Here is a 17,204-nt window from a genome sequence, read left to right on the forward strand (position 1 = left end):
GTAGTAGCAGTTTTCTGCATATGCTATTTCTGAACCCCTTATGAGTGCTCTTTTACCCATTTTTAGTAGTTAAGCATCTTTTGCTAGTTAACAGGTTTTTTTTTTTTTTTAAGATTTTATTTATCTATTCATGAGAGACACATAGAGAAGCAGAAACATAGGCAAAGGGAGAAGCAGGCTCCCTACAAGGAGCCCAATATGGGACTCAATCCCAGGGCCTGGGGATCAGGACTTGACCCAAAGGAAGACGCTCAACCACTGAGCCTCCCACGTGCCCCTAGTTAACAGTTTATTTATATTAAACTTTTCCCTCTTCAATTACTGGTATGGCTTCCATCTTCTGAGTGATACGGACGGCCTTTTGAGGATAGTTATAGCATCAGTTAGGCACCAGTAATACTTTTGGGGGTGGAGGGACACTTGGGTGGCTCAGCGGTTGAGCACCTGCCTTTGACCCAGGGCATGATCCTGGAGTCCCAGGATTGGGTTCCACATTGGGCTCCCTGCGTGGAACCTGCTTCTCCCTCTGCCTATGTCTCTGCCTCTCTCTCTCTCTGTTTGTGTGTGTCTCTCATGAATAAATAAATAAAATCTTTAAAAAAATTACTTTTGGGGTGGGGATAATAATATTTAATGCCTTCCAGTATGTAGTATATGCTCTGAATCAGCAATGAATATATGGGATTATTTCTTGTATAGGTAGGATTCACCAGTCTGGAATTAAAGGGTGAGAATGGCAGTCACCCCTCTCACTATTACCCCTAATAATCTGCTAGTGAAATTTCTGCTTTCTATTCTAACAACTTTGGATCGATGCTGCTGGCTTAGAAGTTTTCATTCCCAAAGGAGATATCCTTCCACCAGGGGGACACAATGGTTCCATTAAACTAAAGTTAAGACTACTATGGGCTCCGGTGAACCAAAAATTAACCCTATTCTTTAATAGGGGGTTATTTATTGGCAAAGGTGACTGATTTCAGAAAAAAACAGGGTTATTTCTAACATAATGAGGGAAATGAGTATAACTGGACTACAGAGAATTCTCTGAGGCCTCTCAGTGCTCTCATACCCTGTGATAGAAGTTAGTGAAAAATGAAACAATCCAATTCAGGCAGGACTACTCTGGACATTAACCCTTTAGTAATGAAGGTCTGGGTCGCTCCACCAGGCAAGAAACTATGATCAACTTAGGTTCTTGCTGAAAGCAGAAGAAATATGGAATGGTTAATGGAAGAAAGAATACAGCTCTAACACATGACCAATTACAGAAACAAAGGATAGCTATATATTAGACAAAAGCATAATTTTGCCTTTAATTTGGTTTGAAAAATTAGAGGAAGCGTGTATAGTTGCCGAGTTGACAAAGGGTAGACTACAGCAGTTTTGTACTTTGCCAACTTGGCTAAGCTAGAACTAAGTGTCCCCAAGTCCCCCTCTCTGTAGGGTTCTGGGTTAAAGTTGGCCAAAAAAGGAAATGTGCCCAAGACCTGGAAGGTGAAAGGGAAGCAGCTGCTACTATGTTGAAGGTCACTGTGATTAGAGGTGGTGAGCAATAGCCATGAAGGGTCTGGCTATAACCCGGTGTGCCCTTGCTTTCTCCTGCCCATACCTAGCTCTTCTGGCTGAGTAACAGAACCTAGTAGTAGCAACAGCCATCCACAGACTTCATCTACTCTCCTTTGGTGTGGTCCCACTCCACCAACCAGACACAGAATCCAGCCCCAGATGCCATGGCAAGCTTGGATCTGCTCACCCATAACAGTGCTTCAGAAGAGCTGGTTAATGACATTTCTCTGATCCTCCATCTCTCAGTTTTAGGCTGTTCTCCAGCTTCTCTCACAATTGTATAAGATCCAATTCCTACAATAAATCCTTAATTCTACAATATTCATAGTGGTTCTGCTAAACTCTGACCGATAAACTATGTTTTTCAGATAAAGCTGTCTCTGTGTACAACGTATACTTAGATACCACACCTCATCTCGTTCCTTGAAGTCAGAAAAGACAACTCGTTCTCTTGAAGTCAGAAAAGACAACTCTACAACAATTTCTGTATAAGTAGAGCTCATCTTTATTGTTGTAGGCTTGTGCCATTTGGCCATGGGAATGAATAATCATACATGTTCATGGAGAGAATATTTTGAAAAAGAACCCCCCCAAAACTAAGAAATATGAAGTATTTAGGAACTACTGCAGATAAATGCCTTAATCCTTATTATGGTGCTGTATTCTAGAGTTTGCTCAAACTTACACAGAACAAAGAATGATTTCTGGATGCTTGAGAATATGCTCATGGAGGTTAAGGTGTAGTTTATAATAAAATTTTACTTGTGATTTCCTTGTTTATATATTGGAGACTGATGTTAGTATTTCTACACTGAAACTTGGCAATTAATTACTGAATGCAGACATCCTGTCTGTAACATTTTCCAGGTCCTAAACAAGAATATTAGTTTTCAAAAATCTGGACATATCTGTCCTCTGTGCTGTACATACCCATTTGTTTGTAAATTAGCCCAAATATTCAAAGGCCCTTAAAAGCGATGTTTTTTTAATTTCCTAGCCTTTACATAGGATAAGATTTGTAAACTGATTCTGAAAAGCTTAAGAACTCAGTACTACAATTTTAGCTTTTACAAATCGAACCTTATTCTTTAAGAGATTTTACTTATTTATTTGACAGAGATACACACACAAGCAGGGGGAGCAGCAGGCAGAAGGAGAAGCAGGCTCCCTGCAGAGCAGGACCCTGAGATCATGATCTGAGCCAAAGGCAGATGCTTAACTGACTGAGCCACCCATGCACCCAAACATTTTTTGAAATGAAAGATAACTCTAAATACAGGCTTTTCTGAACACACGGGTCACTACAATGGGCATCAAAAAACTAACCTATAACTGGGAGTGCCTGGCTGGCTCAGTCAGGAGAGCATGTGACTCTTGATCTTGGGGTTTTAAGTTAGAGCTCCACATCGAGAGTAGAGATTACTTAAAAATAAAACTTTAAAAACAAAACAAAACAAACAGAAACTAACCTATAACTAGTGGTGTGCTGGAGTCAATTTGCTAAATTTTCAGGAGTTTTGCAAGCTGGTTGTTAAACAATGTTATTAAAAATTAGTACAATTACATTTAAAACAAAGGTAATAAATAACCTAAACTCATCAGTTCCTATTTTACTACAATTTATCATCATCTATGCTCAAGGATTTTTTTCTATTTTATCTATAAGGTGGAAATTAAAGTTGCACATTACCACCTCTCTTCCTAATGCTATATTCCATGATGTCATGTTAGTAGTGTGAAATCAGCCATGTTGGGTGTATTTGTACCACAGAAATAGGCAAACTAGATCAATCAGGGCTTTTGGGGTTAAAAAAGCCTCAGGAAAACAGTGAATCGGATATTCCAGTAAAGGAGCCATACTCCAAAGGGGAAAAGACAAATAAAATAGTATAAGGGCTAAAAGGACTGTAGAGATCACCTAATATCCTAGGATAGTCCACAAAGACTCAGAAAGAATACAAGGGGAGTTCTAAAGACAGTTAAGCACATGATCTTTGAATAGAACAATGCTCACAGAGACAGTGACATGAGATAGTTAAAGTAAACTGAGACAAGACTGAAATAGTGAGAAATGGCAGACTGTAAAATGACTGGGACTTACTACAAATGCCATTCTAAAGGTATGGACCATTACCTCTAATGTAATAAGGAGCTACTGAAGGTTTGAAGGCAGGAAAGAGGACTTTAATCTGGCAACAATGCATAGAATTCAGTAAAGGTAGTTAAACACTTTATTTTTGGAAACCATGAGGCTGACCAAAGAAATTGCATTACATATAATCAACAAAAGTCTTGAGTTTGGTGTTAAAAAATCAACTGAAACTCAAAGCTCCATAGAATACAAGCTCTGTGATTCCATGTATATAGAATGCAAGTCCGTCTATACTGACAAAAAGTAAATCAGTGGTTGCCAGGTGTCAGAGAAGAGATGAGCTACAAAGGAGCACAAGGGCTCTTGTAGGTGATAGAAATGTTGTTACCTTAAAAAAAATTAATTATTAGAGAGAGAGAGAGAGAGAGAGAATGCCCATATGTGTACATGAGTGGGGGTTAGGGGTAGAGGGAGAAGCAGACTCCCCACTGAGCAGGGAGCCTGATGCAGGGCTGGATCCCAGGACTCTGAGATCATGACCTGAGTCAAAGGCAGACATTTAACCTACTGAGCCACTCACGTGCCCCAAAATGTGCTGCTATCTTGAGATGGGTGCATAGAACTATGGAAACTTATTAGATGGTACACTTTAAATGGATGAAGCTCATTGTACTCAAGTATTCCCCTTCAACTTGATAAGAAAAAAGAATTACAACTCAAACAACTTAATCAGACATTTGATGTTATTTCAGCATAAATGGCAAAGTTATGCAAATAACAGCAGTTTTATTTATTTATTTTTTAAATTTTTATTCATTTATGATAGTCACAGAGAGAGAGAGAGAGAGAGAGAGAGAGAGAGGCAGAGACATAGGCAGAGGGAGAAGCGGGCTCCATGCACCGGGAGCCCAATGTGGGATTCGATCCCGGGTCTCCAGGATCGCGCCCTGGGCCAAAGGCAGGTGCTAAACCACTGTGCCACCCAGGGATCCCCCATAACAGCAGTTTTAGAAGAGCAGAACCAAACTTCTAGTTTCCTTCTTTCCTCTGATCAGCCCTCAGTATCTACAGTCACTGCCAATTCTTTTCCCCAGATGTCATGTACAGGTAAAATCTCATTTCATAACTTTCCCTCATCCCATGGCCATGCTACCTAATTCCTCCCGTCCGTTCCTAGCAACCTCTGGAAGGTTGCTCATTTTCTTCACCTGTATCATGGGAGTAACATTACCTACCTCATAGGTATTTAAAATAATTTACACACACAAGAGCTCAAAGTAGTTATTATTTGTCTTAGTCGTTTTCTACACTTATGCTGAGGCCGAGTCTGTCTCATTTATCTCTGCATTTCCCTCACTGTACCTAACATAAGTTACAATGAATAGTACGCCCAAAATAAGTATTTCTTCAGAGAAATGTCTGTAGCACCCAGAAATTCAGATATGAAGAAGACAACATCATACAACAAGTAAGAATCTGAAGTGTAACCATAAAGACACAAACGTTTCGTGCCATTTGAAAAGAATGATCAGTTATGACTGAAGAATTACGAAACGCGTCTAAGAGGTGACATTGAGCTAGGCCAAGTCTGAAGGAAAAGTGCACATCCACCTCCCTGCACGGTAATTGTAAATACTGTAAAATACAAGGCCAAGAGAAACATCTTCAATAGTGACATGTTAAATCATTAACGGTGAAATACTATAAACAGGCCCAAGGAGGCAAGCAACACTAGGCTCTCCACACACCCACTTCATGCGGAGGAGCTACCTTTTCTAATGACCGAATAATTACAACAGTGTTCCAGTACCATCTGGCATGTGGTCTACAAGTTCACGATGGAGTAAGGTTTAAGGACCAAATCCCAGGATCGGAATTTCAAGATCCCTGTGCCACTAACACTGGGCAGGAAATCCGAGGGCTCCGAGGACTGCCACCTTCCCGCTAAGCGGACTCGGGGGAAAGTATGACTACTGTTCCAAGTCTGAACTCGGAGGTGGTCCCGGGAAAGGCACTGCGGCCTGCGGGGGCCCAGCTGCACTCAAAGGGTTGCTGTGGGCTGGGAGCGGCACAGCGGCTTCCATGGGGCCTACACTCGCCTTCCCGAGCATCCCAGAAGCCAGGGTAGCACTAATCTGCTAAACCGAGTCGCCGGAATCGGTCTGAGGTCGCCGCGATGGCAGAACACGCGAGTCTGCCGCCACCCCGAGTCTCAAAGGCTAAGCAACCCCAAGTCCCGCTGAGAAAGCGCCCTGCGGTTTCCATTTGCCCTCCTGCCTCGTGAGGAGGACTGGAAGGTGAAGAGCCGGCTTTCCGCAGCGGCCCTGGCAGGCCCGGACGCAGCCAGGGGCCGCACGGAGGGGGCGGACAAAGAGATCTCGGGCCACACGCTCCACAAAGCCGGGGAACAACGCGGGCGTCAAGCCCTCGCCCAGGCGGCCGCAGGTCCGCCGGGCCCCGCCGCCGCGACGTCAAAGGGTGCCCGGGGGCCCCAGGAGGCAGGGCGCGGCCAACCTCACCTGCCGCTTGTTCATTCGCCGCACATCGTCCAAAAAATCTAGAGACAGCATGGCGCGGCCGGTGAAGGAGGACACGGGCAGCGGAGAGGGCGCGAAAGGACCGGCGGGCGGAACGGCTGGCGGACCGGCCGGGCTCGCACTGGACAGGACCCCGCCTCGCCCGCACTTCCGCTTCCGGGGCGGGAACCGGCGCTCCCGCCCCGCCCCCACCCCGTCCCCTGCGTCGCTGCGGAGGGCCGACAAAGGGACTCGCGACTCTCCTAATCAGGTCTCCCGGACTCGTCTCGCTGGGGGAGGGTACTCCCACGCCGGGCCTCGCCTGCCGAGAACCTGCCGGAGCCCCGGGTCCGGGTCCCGGCCCGGCCCTCGGCCCCCGGCGGAGGCGGTGACCCGGCTTCTCCCGGAGGCCGCCCTGCCACCTCCGGGAGGCGGGCCCTCGTGCGCGGCCGACCAATCGGAAACCAGTGTCAGGCGTCCCCGGCGGCTGCAGCAGGTCCGCGGTCGGGGTGTGGCGTTGGGTGTGTGGCCTGGCTTGGCTTCCCGGGCTGGGGCTGGTGTCCCGCGCTCCGGGAAGTGGCGCTCAGGTGGTTTCGTTAAGGGCTTTAGGGGTAAAGGTGGGGGATAAGAGAGCCGTTCGAAGCACTACCCGAGCTTCCCCGGACTTTCAGGGGCTCTGGGTGGAGGAGAGAACAAACCAAAGGCTGCTAGGGTGTGATGAGACCACCAGGGGTGCGGGGTGTCAGGAAGTCCCTGGGGCACCGAGCGTGACCTCGCTAAGGGCATCTGCCTCCTGCTTTTGTTACCTTGGGCGCCTGGATGCGACCCTCTTCTCGCTGCCCCTGACTCTGTTGCAAACAGCCTTTGCCTTGACTTACTAAAGCTGCTCATATGCACCTAGGACAAGAAGGACCAGATGTGATCTCTTACTATTATTTCCATCTTCTTCGAAATAGGAAGCATCTCACATTTGGGGGGAAGGATCTACCAAAACTTTGTGCCCAACTTTGCAATTCTTTACATGGAAAATGAACTCAAAGGGCACCTGGGTGGCTCAGTGGTTGAGCGTCTGCCTTTGGCTCAGGTCGTGATCCCGAGGTCCTGGGATTGAGCCCAGCATCAGGCTCCCCGCAGGGAGCCTGCTTCTCCCATTGCCTGTGTCTCGCCTCTGTGTCTCTCAAGAATAAATACATAAAATCTTTAAGAAAGAAAAGAAAATGATCTCAAAATAAAAAAAAATATTTTGGAGGATGGCTATAATGAAAAAGATAATAAGTTTGGGGGAGGATAGAAGCCTCTAGGCTTCTGGTGGGAATGTGAAATGGGACAGCCATTTTGGAAAGTGGACTGGTAGTTCCTCAAAAGGTTAAACATAGAGCTATTATATTAACCATATTAACCAGCAATTCTCCATATTAACCAGCAATTCTCAGGGCTAGGTATATGTCCAAAAGAATTGAAAGCTTTATGGCCACACAAAAACTTGTAGGTGAATGTTTGTGTCAGTGTTTTCCATAAAAGCCGAAATGGACAAATAACCCGACTGTGCATTAACTGATGAAAGGATAAGCAAAATGCAGTATGGCTGTACAATGGTATATGATTTGTCAATTAAAATTAAGAGAAATGCATAACATAGATTGAACCTTGGTAACATTAAGCTTAGTGAAAAAAAGTCAGTCATAAAAGATCACATAATGTATGATTCCATTTATATAAAATGTCCAGGATAGGCAAATTGATAGAGATAGAATGAAGTGGTTGCCTAGGCCTGGAAGGGTTGGGAGAAATGGAGAGTGACTGCTACTGATTATAGGGGTTTCTTTTAAGGGGTGTTGAAAATAATGTTCTAAAATTGAGGTGATAATTGTACTACTTTGTGAATATACTAAAAAGCACTGAATTGTACACTTTATTTTTTTTAAGATTTTATTTATTCGTGAGAGACACAGAGGCATAGACATAGGCAGAGGGAGAAGCAGGCTCCCTGTGGGGACCCCGATCCAATACTGGATTCCAGGACCCCAGGATCATGCCCTGAGCTAAAGGCAGTTGCTCAACACTGAGCCACCCAGGTGCCCTGAATTGTACACTTTAAATCGGTGAACTGTATAGTATACAACTTATATCACAATAAGCTGTCATGAAAAAGAAAAAGAAGGAAAAAGGGGCGCCTGGGTGGCTCAGTTGGTTGAGTTGACCTTTGGCTCAGGTCATGATCCCGGGGTCCTGGGATGGAGCCCCATGGCAGGTTCTCTGCTGAGCAGGGAGCCTGCTTCTCCGTCTCCTTCTGGGCTCCCCCTGCTTTTCCTCTCTCAAATAAATACTAAAAAAAAATTTTTTTTTTTTTAAAGAAAAGAGGGCAGTCCAGGTGGCTCAGCAGTTTAGCACCACCTTCAGCCTGTGCTGTGATCCTAGAGACCCAGTATCGAGTCCTGAGTCAGGCTCCCTGCATGGAATGGAGCCTGCTTCTCCCTCTGCCTGTGTCTCTGCCTCTCTCTCTGTGTCTCTCATGAATAAGTGAATAAAATCTTTAAAAAAGAAAGAAAAAAGAAAAGAAAGAAAAAACATTGATGTCTTGTTCACTGTTAAATTTCCAGTGGTGAACACACAACTTGGCATATATTAGGTACCCAATAAATATTTGTTGAATTTAAAATGTGTGTATGTGTATATGTGTGGTGATCTCCAATTGCTGCCCATAGGCACCTCATACTGAGTTGAAAAATGAATTCCTGATTTTTCCAAATGAGGAAGGCCTGTGGAGGAAAATACACATAAACTCCATGAGGGCAGGGACCATGTCCATCCCTCTGTCCCCAGCTCTCATAATAGTGCCAAACTTATAGCAAACACTCAATAAGTATTTGTTAATAAATGTTGACTGTGGATTCTAACCTAAATTCTGGCTGATAGAGTGTTTGGCCTATGCTTGCTAATGTTAAATTCAAATCTAAAGATGAGGTTCCATAACCATTTAGATAGGTATGAGCCTCAGTCAGTCTTCATATTGTGAAGAAAAGAGCCCTAAGAGAGGCATGAAGTTCCGGGGGCTTCAGATGTAGCAAGAGTCAAGTAGTTGGGGATGTTCAAAGAGGCTTCAGAAGGCAGAGAACATGTGATATACAGGTAAAATTTATTTGATATGTGGATCAAGTTGGCAGGTGAAAAGGATATCAATGGAGAGAATTGTAGCAATAAAAGTATAGGGGCAGAAAACTGGAAAAGATATTTGGGAAATCCAATTTGATTCTCCAACTTTGCCCATAGCTTAAGGAACAGGGCTAGTTGGGTCTGTAGGTGTTCTTTTGTCACTGAGGAAATTTGAGGAAGCCTAAGATGTCATTTGTTGGATTTACATAATTTCTCCTTATGGCCACATTCAGGTACTGCTCTACATCTGTAATTTTATATGCCCATAAGCCAGTTTCTAATAGTTACTTCTTTCTTATTCCTCTGTATATTTTAAATTATACAAATAATACATGAGCACATTCTTATCATGAAAGATTAAAACAAGACAAGCAATCCAGAGCTTCTAGGTATATACCTAAAAGAATTGAAAGCAGCGTCTTAGGGGCATCTGGCTGGCTCAGAAGAGCAAGCAAACTCTTGATCTCAGGGTCATGAATTTGAACCCTGTGTTGAGTGTAGATATTACTTAAGTAAATACTTAAAAAAATAAAAAGGATGGTCTTAAGGAAATAATTGCACATCCATGTTCATAGCAGGGTTATTCACAATATCCAAAAGGTGGAAGTAACCGAACTGTCCATCAATGAATGAATGAAAAGGAACACCTGGGTGGCTCAGTGGTTGAGCATTTATCTTTGGCTCAGGGCGTGATCCTGGAGTCCCAGGATCAAGTCCCACATCGGGCTCCCTGCATGAAGCCTGCTTCTCCCTCTGCCTGTGTCTCTGCCTCTCTCTGTGTCTCTCATGAATAAATAAATAAATCTTTTTTAAAAAAAATGAATGAACAAAATGTGACAGAAACCATGGAATAGTATTCAATCTTCAAAAGAAATGAACTTTTTAAGGAAGATTTTATTTTACTTATTAAAAAGAGAGCACAAGCAGGGGGAGGGGCAGAGGGAGAGGGAGGAGCAGACTCCCCACTGAACAGGGAGCATGATGTAGGGCTGGATCCCAGGACCCCAAGATCAGGACCTGAGCTGAAGACAGACACTTAACTGACCGAACCACCCAGGCGCCCCAAGAAATGAAGTTCTGATAAATGCTACTACATGAACGAACCTTGAAGATGTTATACTAAGTGAAATAAGCCAGATACAAAAGGTCAAATAATGTAAGGGCACCACTCATATGAGATACCGAGAATAGTCAAATTCATAGAGACAGGAAGTAGAATAGTACTGGGGGTTTGAGAAGAAGAAAATGGGAAGTTCTTGTTTAATTGGTATAGAGCTTCAGCTTTTCCAGATGATAGAGTTCTGGAGATGGGTTGCACAACAATGTGAATATACTTAACACCACAGAACTCAGCACTGAAAGACAGTTAAGATAGGAACAGTCTCTGTTTTGTTGTCCTGCCCACCGCTTCCCTGCAGTGTATTCAGTAAGCTATTTCCTTTTTTTTTTTTTAAAGATAGTTAAGATGGTAAGTTTTGTTTGTGTTATGTGTGTGTGACCACAATTTGAAATAAAAAAGATGGGCATATAGAGAGTAGAATATGAAAGTTCCCATTGTTCTCTTAGTCTCTCCCCTCCTTGGGCTGTACACCTCTTTTAACAGTTTTTTCTCCTAATGCTTTCTTCCTATGTACTTAAAATTTACACTCACTTTTTTAAAAAATATTTTATTTATTTATTTATTTATTTATTTATTTATTTATTTATTTATTTGAAATAGAGCACAAGCAGTGGGGCAGGGGAAGGGGAGGGAGAAACAGGCTTCCTGTGGAGCAGGGAGCCCAATGTGGGGCTCAATCCTAGGACCCTGGGATCATGACTTGAGCCAAAGGCAGATGCTTAACTGACTCACTTTTTTATGTAAGTGGAGTCACACTGTACATTTCCTGTCAGTTTTTGCTCTTCATTCATATACCTTTTTCCATTCCAGTAAGTCCTCTGGTCACATGACTATAATTTTTCTCCCAGTCTATCACCCTTCTTCCAACACATGATCTCTGGACCGGTGACCTCTCAAGTTGTCTACAGGCTATTTTATTAGAGTCAGAAGCTTTATTCACACCTACTTCACAAATTTTAGATTTCAGATTAAATATGATTTTCTCAGAAATCATGTTATACCCTTAATAGTCATTTTGCTCATAAGGTGTTGGTTATGTTGGCTCTATATTTTATCTCAGCTGAAGTTTAATTAGTAGGGTGTAGTTAATCTAAACTAATGTGTTGTTTTACTATATGTGTTATTGTTTGTATGTTCAATGTGAAATTTCATTTGTTACATTTTATCTTAGATTCACAAAAATAGATCAATAATTCAATTAGTTAGTTGAAAGTTAATTAAATCAGGATGCTGAATATGTTCTTTTCTTTTTTCTTTCTTTTTTTTTTTTTTTTTTGCTGAATATTTTCAAACTTAGAAAAAAAAGTTGCAAGGGAACATTGGCCAGGAGTCCAGCACAGATAACAATAGAGTATGACTCTGACTGTGCTGAGGCGGGGCAATCCACAAGCATGATGAATTATGAGAGCAGCTGAAAAAGAAAAGGCCTAATATGAAATACAATGAGCCTCTAGGACATATGTTTTATTAAACTGGTAATCTATTTTCTCCTGGTTCCAGTACATTAGGTTATGAAACTTGGCCAAATGGTGGCAGAAAGCCAATGAAGCCTTAGTGCCATTTTTAAAAGTTCCGTGGCCAATAGATAGTCAAAACAAATTTTTCTAGAGGGAGATGAGCCCACAAAATAATGTTTCCTAAAAAGACATTGATAATATTCACCCCTAAAGATACGAGAAGGGGTCAAAACTATAGAGACATCCTTTAAAGTTGCACTTTTCAAAGCCAAAACAGTGACAGGTCATATTCTTGACAAGAATAAATCATAAATTTTTAAATCAATCATAACATTAATGATAAATATGCCCAGTAAGAAAGCTAAATAAGTTTTTGGCAAAATTCCTTTATCAAAAGATATATTTTTTTAAGATTTTATTTATTTATTCCTGAGAGACACAGAGAGAAGCAGAGACATAGAGGGAGAAGCAGGCTCCCCACCGGGAGCCCAATGTGGACTTCAATCCTTGGACTGGGATCACACCCTGAGCCAAAGGCAGACGCTCAACTGCTGAGCCACCCAGGCATCCCAAAAGATATTGTTAAAAAAATAAAAGATACTGTTGAACATTGCATAGAATCAATGGCATACAAAGTGGATGAGCACATTGTTTGGAGTTGTCGGGGGCTGCTGGAGAAAGTCATCCAATCATGCTGGGCCCTGGAAACCCATCTCACCACTTTCCCTTCATTTTCATTGATCTGATGAATTAGTTGCCTATTTTTGCATAACAAATTACCCCCAAACATAGAAAATTAATACAACAAACATTATCTCACAATGTTTATGGGCCAGAAATTTGGGACCATCATAGCTGGGTGGCTTGGGCTCAACGTTTTTCATGAAGTTATAGTCAAACTGTCTGGAGGGGCTGCAGTCTCATCTGAAGGCTTAACTGAAGGATCAACTTCCATGCTCCACTCATGTGACTGTTGGTAGGTCTCAATTATTCTTGGACTACTGGATTTAAGCCTCAGTTTCTAGCTGGCTATTAACTCCAGATCTCCTTCAGTTTTGTGCCATGTGGGCCTCTCTTCCAGGCAGCTTGCAACACGGCAGCTATCTTCCATCAGAGTGAATGATCGAAGAGAGAAAGAATCAGTTTAAGAATAGGATTATCAGGGGGATCCCTGGGTGGCTCAGTGGCTTAGTGCCTGCCTTCGGCCCAGGGCGTGATCCTGGAGTCCCGGGATCGAGTTCCACATCAGGATCCCTACATGGAGCCCATTTCTCCCTCTGCCTGTGTCTCTGCCTCTCTCTCTCTCTCTCTGTCTCTCATGAATAAATAAATAAAATCTTTTCTTTTTTTAATTTATGATAGTCACAGAGAGAGAGAGAGAGAGGCAGAGACACAGGCAGAGGGAGAAGCGGGCTCCATGCACTGGGAGCCTGATGTGGGATTCGATCCCGGGTCTCCAGGATCGCGCCCTGGGCCAAAGGCAGGCGCCAAACCGCTGTGCCACCCAGGGATACCTAAATAAATAAAATCTTAAAAAAAAAAAAAAGGACATAAAAAAGCTCAGGCAGAAAATCTCTCATTTCTTCTCTCCCTCAATTTCTTCCCTTTAACTTCTTTTCCTAGCATATAATCATGTTCAAATATATCTTACAAAATTTTTATGCTGAGTGTTTTATGGAGGTATAATTTACATATAGTAAAATGTAGAAGTAGGATGTATACAGCTCAATGAATTTCAAAAGATAGACATAGTCATTTATCACCTATATCCTTTTTCAATTCACTGAAAACTGGTTTCTATCCCCAACCCATGGCTGAAAGCCATAAAATAGCCTCTTAAAATCCCTTTACAGCTTTGGGTCCCCTTTTCAGTTTGCTGCCTGCCTCTCTGGCTTGTGGTTCTCAGTCTCCATCATGAACTCTTTAGCTTACTCCTTAAATGGAGGAATCCCACACTACTTCTCATTCTACAGTGTCTCTGGGTGACTTTATCTGTTCTCATGACTTCAACTACCCTCTCTGTGCATTTGCCTCTCTAATATCTATAGCTCTGATCTCCTCCTGGATGTCGACTTTTATGTTAACTGCTTCTGGACATCTCCACTTGGATGTCCAGCAGACATCTCAAAATTACTGTGTCCCAAATGTCACATCTCCCCATCCTCACTACTCCCCATTAAAGACTTGTTCTTTCTCTTATGTTCCAAATCTGTATAAAAGGCACCATCCAATCACAAAAATAAGAGATCTAATTGTTATTCTTGATTCTTCCTTCTCACTTGCCAAATCCAATTAGTCACCAATCTTGTTATTCTACTTTCTTAATATCTCTCTTATTCATCCACTTTCTCCAACCCCACTGTCACTACCTTGGTTCATGCTACTTATGCTGATTGTTGCAATGAACTCCTAACCAGTCCTTCATCCTGTAGTCTTTCTCCCATGTCTTGCCTCACTCCAAACACTTCTCCATACTGCAGCCTGAGTGATTTATTCAAACCATAAAATTTTTAATTTATTTATTTATTTATTTATTTATTTATTTATTTATTTATTCATGATAGACATAGAGAGAGAGAGAAGCAGAGACACAGTAGGAGGGAGAAGCAGGGTCCATGCCGGGAGCCCGACGTGGGACTCGATCCCGGGACTCCAGGATTGCACCCTGGGCCAAAGGCAGGCGCCAAACCGCTGAGCCACCCAGGGATCCCCCTCAAACCATAAATTTGATGATGTTACTTCCTTATGTAAAACTTTTCAGTAGGTCTTCCTGACTTTCAGGATAATGGCCAAATTCTTTAGCATGCTACAAAAGGTATTTTGTGTTCTGGTCCCTGCGTACCTCTCCTGCTGTTCTTACTCTCCTCATGTTTGAGAGTACATAGTTCCCTGAATGCTCCATGCTCTTGCTTTTGTGTAAGCTTCTTCCACTGCCTGAAGAGTTCTCCAGGGCAGCCCTGGTGGCTTGGCGGTTTGGCGCCGCCTTCAGCCCAGGGCTGGATCCTGGAGACCTGGGATCGAGTCCCATGTCGGGCTCCCTGTTTGGAGCCTGCTTCTCCCTCTGCCTGTGTCTATGCCTCTCCCCCACCCCCCCCCATCTGTGTGTCTGTCATGAATAAATAAATAAAATCTTAAAAAAAAAAAAAAGAGTTCTCCATCTCACTCCAACACCTTTTATTTCTCCTTGCCTTTCAAATTAAGCTCATGCATCAGGTCCTCTGGGAAGCCTCCACTGCACTTCTACTTGCAGTCTTGCCATCTAATTATGTATCTGTCGCTCTCACCAGACTATGAGTTTCCTGGGGGCCTTCTTACTTATCTTTTTACTCCCAGAATATTACATGAAAGAAACACTCAAAGAAAGTTGTTAAATGAATGAATGGAGATACTAAGGCCCGGGAGGCTTAGCCTGCCCAGAGACAGGTGGATCAAGCCAAACTCTAAGGATAAGATTGTCTTCATTCAGATCTTGGCCACATTCTGGTGGCCCAGAATATGTGCTCAAGGCTGAAACAGGATTTATCAAAGTAAAGAGCAGAAGACATAGCCCTAGTCCTTGAAGAATTTTCGGTATCATTTGCAGCAGAAAAAAAAATAAATAGAAGCTATCTTAGTGAAAGGAAACAAATAGTTAAGGTATAACTGTCAGCCTATAGAAACTCAAGAGAGGAGGAAGAGTCTTTCAGGCTCTGTCAAAGGACACTTTCTCCTCTATCAAAGGAGACTTCTGAGGGATGCTGGGCCACAGCTGGGCCGGTGTGGCAATGTGAAGGAGGAAGCATAATGTCCAGCACAAACTAGAAATGGGGTTAGGTGTGGAGTGCTTTCTTCCTGTGAGCTTACAGTCTTGAGGAACAGACAGACTGAGCAAGAAATAACTGGGATGAAAAGAATCTGGTAGGAAGGAATAGGACCTAGAGAAATTAATATAAGCTGAGTCGATCTGGAAAGGCTTAATGAAGTTCCCCTGCAGTTCTGGAGCGAAAACAGTGTGTCTTATGAAAATAATTCAGATATGTAGTGATTCCAGATTCTAGGTAAAGACATAAAGCCTAAGGCATTACATTTCCCAAATATGGGACTCTGACATGCTATCTTCTCTGCTCACGGGACTGCCAACCTTCCCGACATATAACTCTTTAGACCCCACCCCATCACTATGGCATGTCTTATATTTTCTTTCGTACATAGCCTGGTGGTCTGCCTGAAGGAAACATCTTTTTATAGAGATTAAGTCAGATTCACTTGGCTTTATTTATTTATTTGAAAGATTTTATTTATTCATGAGAGACACAGAGAGAGAAAGAGAGAGAGAGGCAGAGACACAGGCAGAGGGAGAAGCAGGCTCCATGCAGGGAGCCTGATGTGGGACTCGATCCCAGGACTCCAGGTCAGGCCCTGAGCTGAAGGTGGCGCTAAACCGCTGAGCGCCCCCCCTCCCCCCCTTCCCGGGCTGCCCCTTCACTTGGCTTTTCAGAGATCAACCACTCACTAGCTGCATGATCCTGGGCCAATGGGTTAACTCTTTTTTTTTTTTTTTAAGTTTATTTTTATTTGTTTAAGTAATCTCTATACCCAATGTGCAGCTTAAGTTCATAACCCTAAGATCAAGAGCCTCATGCTCTTCAGACTGAGCCAGCCAGTTGCCCCAAGTTAACTCTTTTTTAAAAATTTGTCATATTTTGGGATCCCTGGGTGGCGCAGCGCTTTGGCGCCTGCCTTTGGCCCAGGGCGCAATCCTGGAGACCTGGGATCAAATCCCACGTCGGGCTCCCGGTGCATGGAGCCTGCTTCTCCCTCTGCCTATGTCTCTGCCTCTCTCTCTCTCTGTGTGACTATCATAAATAAAATAAAATAAATTTGTCATATTTTAAAAAATATTTTATTTATTTACTTATTTGTGTATTTGAGAGAGAGAGAATGGTGGGGAGGGTAGAGGGAGATAAGAATCTTGAGCAGACTCTGTGCTGAGTGTGGAGCCCCACATGGGGCTCAATCTCATGACCCTGAGATCATGACCTGAGCCAAAATCAAGGGTTGGATGCTTAACTGACTGAGCCACTCAGGCTCCTATAAGTTAACTCTTTTTTTTTTTTAATCCTCAGTTTTCTGGGTGTAAAGTGGACTAGAAGATCATTTTCATCATTTGAATATTAAACATGTTAATGAGGCTGTTGGATGACAAATGGTAAGTGGACAATGAATGTTAATAATTATTAAAAACAAGAAGTGGGTTCAGACTGATGTCCAAATACACAGAAAGTCAATCTGTCATAATAGCTGAACCCTGGTTCATCGCT

The 17,204-nt window shown here is 42.9% G+C and overlaps 2 protein-coding genes across 9 annotated transcripts in view; one reads left to right on the top strand and one right to left on the bottom strand.

Annotated features, from left to right (window-relative positions):
• SEC11A (SEC11 homolog A, signal peptidase complex subunit) overlaps positions 1–6,385 on the bottom strand; it is a 39,802-nt gene extending 33,417 nt beyond the window's left edge. For 5 of the 6 annotated variants that reach the window (XM_025438176.3, XM_025438174.3, XM_049108485.1 and 2 more), the window contains exon 1: positions 6,178–6,381. In XM_025438176.3, coding sequence (XP_025293961.1) covers positions 6,178–6,228 — 51 coding nt within the window. In that variant the 5' untranslated portion in view covers positions 6,229–6,381. Of the gene's footprint in view, positions 1–6,177 lie in introns of all 6 variants that reach the window. The other variant, XM_035714147.2, reaches the window with a different exon arrangement.
• A 150-nt stretch (positions 6,386–6,535) lies between these two features.
• ZNF592 (zinc finger protein 592) overlaps positions 6,536–17,204 on the top strand; it is a 77,737-nt gene continuing 67,068 nt past the window's right edge. The window contains exons 1-2 of one of the 3 annotated variants that reach the window (XM_025438169.3): positions 6,536–6,670; positions 17,010–17,092. In XM_025438169.3, the coding sequence (XP_025293954.1) occupies positions 17,064–17,092 (29 nt within the window). In that variant the 5' untranslated portion in view covers positions 6,536–6,670; positions 17,010–17,063. Of the gene's footprint in view, positions 6,671–17,009; positions 17,093–17,204 lie in introns of those variants that run through there. The other 2 variants (XM_049108484.1, XM_025438168.2) reach the window with 2 other exon arrangements.

Source organism: Canis lupus, chromosome 3, assembly GCF_003254725.2.
Source record: "Canis lupus dingo isolate Sandy chromosome 3, ASM325472v2, whole genome shotgun sequence".
NCBI classification, from domain to species: Eukaryota; Metazoa; Chordata; class Mammalia; order Carnivora; family Canidae; genus Canis; species Canis lupus.